This window comes from Stegastes partitus, unplaced genomic scaffold, assembly GCF_000690725.1.
Source record: "Stegastes partitus isolate 25-593 unplaced genomic scaffold, Stegastes_partitus-1.0.2 Scaffold458, whole genome shotgun sequence".
Lineage (NCBI taxonomy): Eukaryota > Metazoa > Chordata > Actinopteri > Pomacentridae > Stegastes > Stegastes partitus.
Window position 1 is genome coordinate 212,201 of NW_007578189.1, and position 2,842 is coordinate 215,042.

General features: G+C 41.3%; 1 protein-coding gene across 1 annotated transcript in view; it reads right to left on the reverse strand.

The window, feature by feature from the left end:
- Positions 1-799: 799 nt before the first annotated feature.
- Positions 800-2,842, reverse strand: part of slc7a5 (solute carrier family 7 member 5) — a 33,713-nt gene continuing 31,670 nt past the window's right edge. The window contains exon 10 of the mRNA XM_008286522.1: positions 800-2,675. Coding sequence (XP_008284744.1) covers positions 2,623-2,675 — 53 coding nt within the window. The 3' untranslated portion in view covers positions 800-2,622. The remainder of the gene's footprint in view (positions 2,676-2,842) is intronic.

The window sequence follows — 2,842 nt, forward strand, 5'->3', positions numbered from 1 at the left end:
AATGAAATCTTTGAGCTCACTTCAACACAGAAGTCAGCTGGTGGTATTTACTGAACCACATGTAGCTGCAGCTCACAGCAAGACAAAAGATAAACCCACAGAATACTTTAATATGGAACAAAAATAAAAGTTTGTTTCACTGAATTTTCATAACTTTGATTCGATGAGCTGAACCAGAAAAATAAAACATTGCTCAACAGTCTGAACCAGGCAGATCCAAGAGTTTCAAAATGGTTCTCCAAACACAAATAAGAACAGAAAAGCTTTGAATGTGGACGTATTCTTCATTTTGAGAGCCTCCATTTTTGGCTAGAAAACAGAGAACTTTATACTTTACGTGTTTATATTTATTATATTTGAACACTTGTTGGAAGCAATGCTTGAAGGTAAACTAACATGTTGCAACTCAACCTTAATCAGAGATTATTTGATCTATTTGTCTGATATTGTAGATTCTACATTAATAACATGACAAGAAATAACAGTGAACATTTCAGGCTTTTATCTTTTATAGTTCCTCAGATATTGTTGTTGAAACAGCCTCAAATGTCACCGACACATTTAAAAACAATAAAAAGTAAAAAGTGTTAAAAGCGGGTCAATGAGCTTTTTTCTTTTCTTTTCTTTTCTTTTTTTTTTTTTTTAAATATATCAACCTAAAATATCACAGATAGCATTTTAAATATTTATACTTTCTGATATAGTTTGAGTTAAACCAGAGCTGGTCGAGCAGATGATTTCAGATGGAATAAATAAAAACAAGTAAAAAAAAAAAATCAAACACAAGAAAACACAGGAGTGGAAAAAAAACAAAAACTCAAGGTTTATTTGTAAAGCACTTCTTCACAAAATGCCCTGTAAACAAATTAGAGGGACTAAATAACAATAAACAAACAAAGTTGACTAAAAAATAAATAAATAAACGTTCTACAGTCCTATTTTCCGGGTTAGTTTCCCTCCCCCGTCGGTCCTGTGCGACGGCTGGAGTGTTAGAAAAAAAAAAGGCTTCTAGCTCTACGAAGTCACACTGTACACCCTCCCGTATCCACGGCAACGTGTGCTTTTGGTCCTTTTTTTTTCGTTTTTGTTTTTATTCGCCAGAGAGGGAGGACGACGTTAATAGTAATAATACAGCACTAAAAACTTCTTCTGGTTGTCGCTGACTGTGTGAAGTAAAAAAAAAAAACAACAACAACAAAACAAAAACAAACAAAAACAACACTAGCAGTTCATTCTGTGATCTTTGCTCCTTCTGCACTTCCTTCCCAAATGAAAAATTTAAAAAAAGACCCTCCCTCGTCCCCTCTGACCTCCCACCCGCCGACACCGACCGACTCCGACGGTGACCATCCTAACAAACGCTACTAAACAGGAGCTTTCCTTTCCGTCCGTCTACGTTTTTAACAGCAGACCGGCTGAAGTATTCCACTCTCTGGGCGTGACGTAGCTTCGTCTGGCAGCGCTGAACGCTGGCGTATCGATCCCCCCGAAGCTCAGCGACCCGAAAAATAATCAACAGCAGAAAGAAAAAAAAAAAAAAAAGTTTTGACCCACTTCTCTTCAGTTACAGTTTCCCAGCATGCACCTCTGCTTTGGTGCTTTAAAGAGCCACTATTGTTTTGTTTTTTTTTTTACGTTTAAGTTAGTGTTCTGTAGATGCTTTCCACACCAAAGGGAAAACTCTGCTCCTATCCGCCCTCATTTAAAGTCTTTTTTTATTCCATCTACGTCACCATGCGACACGTTAGCATTAGCAGTAACGGGGCAAACGCTAGCTTCAGCGATCACGACAGAGAAAACGAAGCGAGGAGCTACAGTATGATGAAAGTAATGAGCTTTTTGTCTAACATTAGAGCACATGATATGCTCCAGGAGATGAATTTGCATAATGTGGGCTCTTTAAAGTGGAAACATACACAGATGGCATCAGTAGGCTGCACACTCAGATAAACATGTCATATGAAATGGGCTTAATGTAACCACCTGCATGAGGGTAAAAACGCAGCAGCATCCATCTGATTGCTTTAAAAAATCTCTAAAGGTTTGACTCGTCACATCAGCGAAGACGTGGAACGACGTCGGCAGCGACACGTTGAGCTGCTGTAGTCAGAAGTCGCTTCTCTCAGCTCCTGGTTGCTCAGGATTTAGTGTCCATCGACGTGAACAGCTTCATGGATTCATTAATGCCAACGTAAGGCACGACTTTCTAAACACGACAAGGGTTCTGATGGGAGAGAGGGAGCGGGTCACTTCACCTGAACGTCCACACAAAACATCAGACAAACATATAAAAACAACAGGAAACTACAAATGGTGCCGACTAAAAAATAGTCAAAAAAAACAAACCCCGAAATGTCAGTAACAAAAAGAAGGAGAGGAAACAGGAGCAGACGGCGGCGGCGGCGCCTCCGTCAGGTCCTCATCGTCACCCTGCAGACGGGTGTGTGTCGGATCATGTGTGTGTGTGTGTGTGTGTGTGTGTGTGTGTGTGAGGGTGAGTCGGTGAAACTGTTCATCAGAGGTTCAGGCTTCGTCCGCGGCGATGTCAGAGCCCAGAGGTCGCTGTTGCTGCTGTCTGATTGGCCGCTGGCTGGGGTGGGGGGGCGGAGCCTTCTACAACTTCTACTGCTGAGGAACCACCTCCATCATCTTCTGGCACAAGGCTGTGGTCGAAACTGCAACGAGTGGAAACCAGAGGTCAGCGGAGTGGCCGTGGAGCAGACATGTGCAGAAGAGTTTGAGAAAATTAATCAACGTTAGAAGAACATCCCAGCTTCCTTATTTCTGATTTCTAAGGAGCTACATGAGGTCACAGCTGCTCTCATGTCACATATTTCTTCTT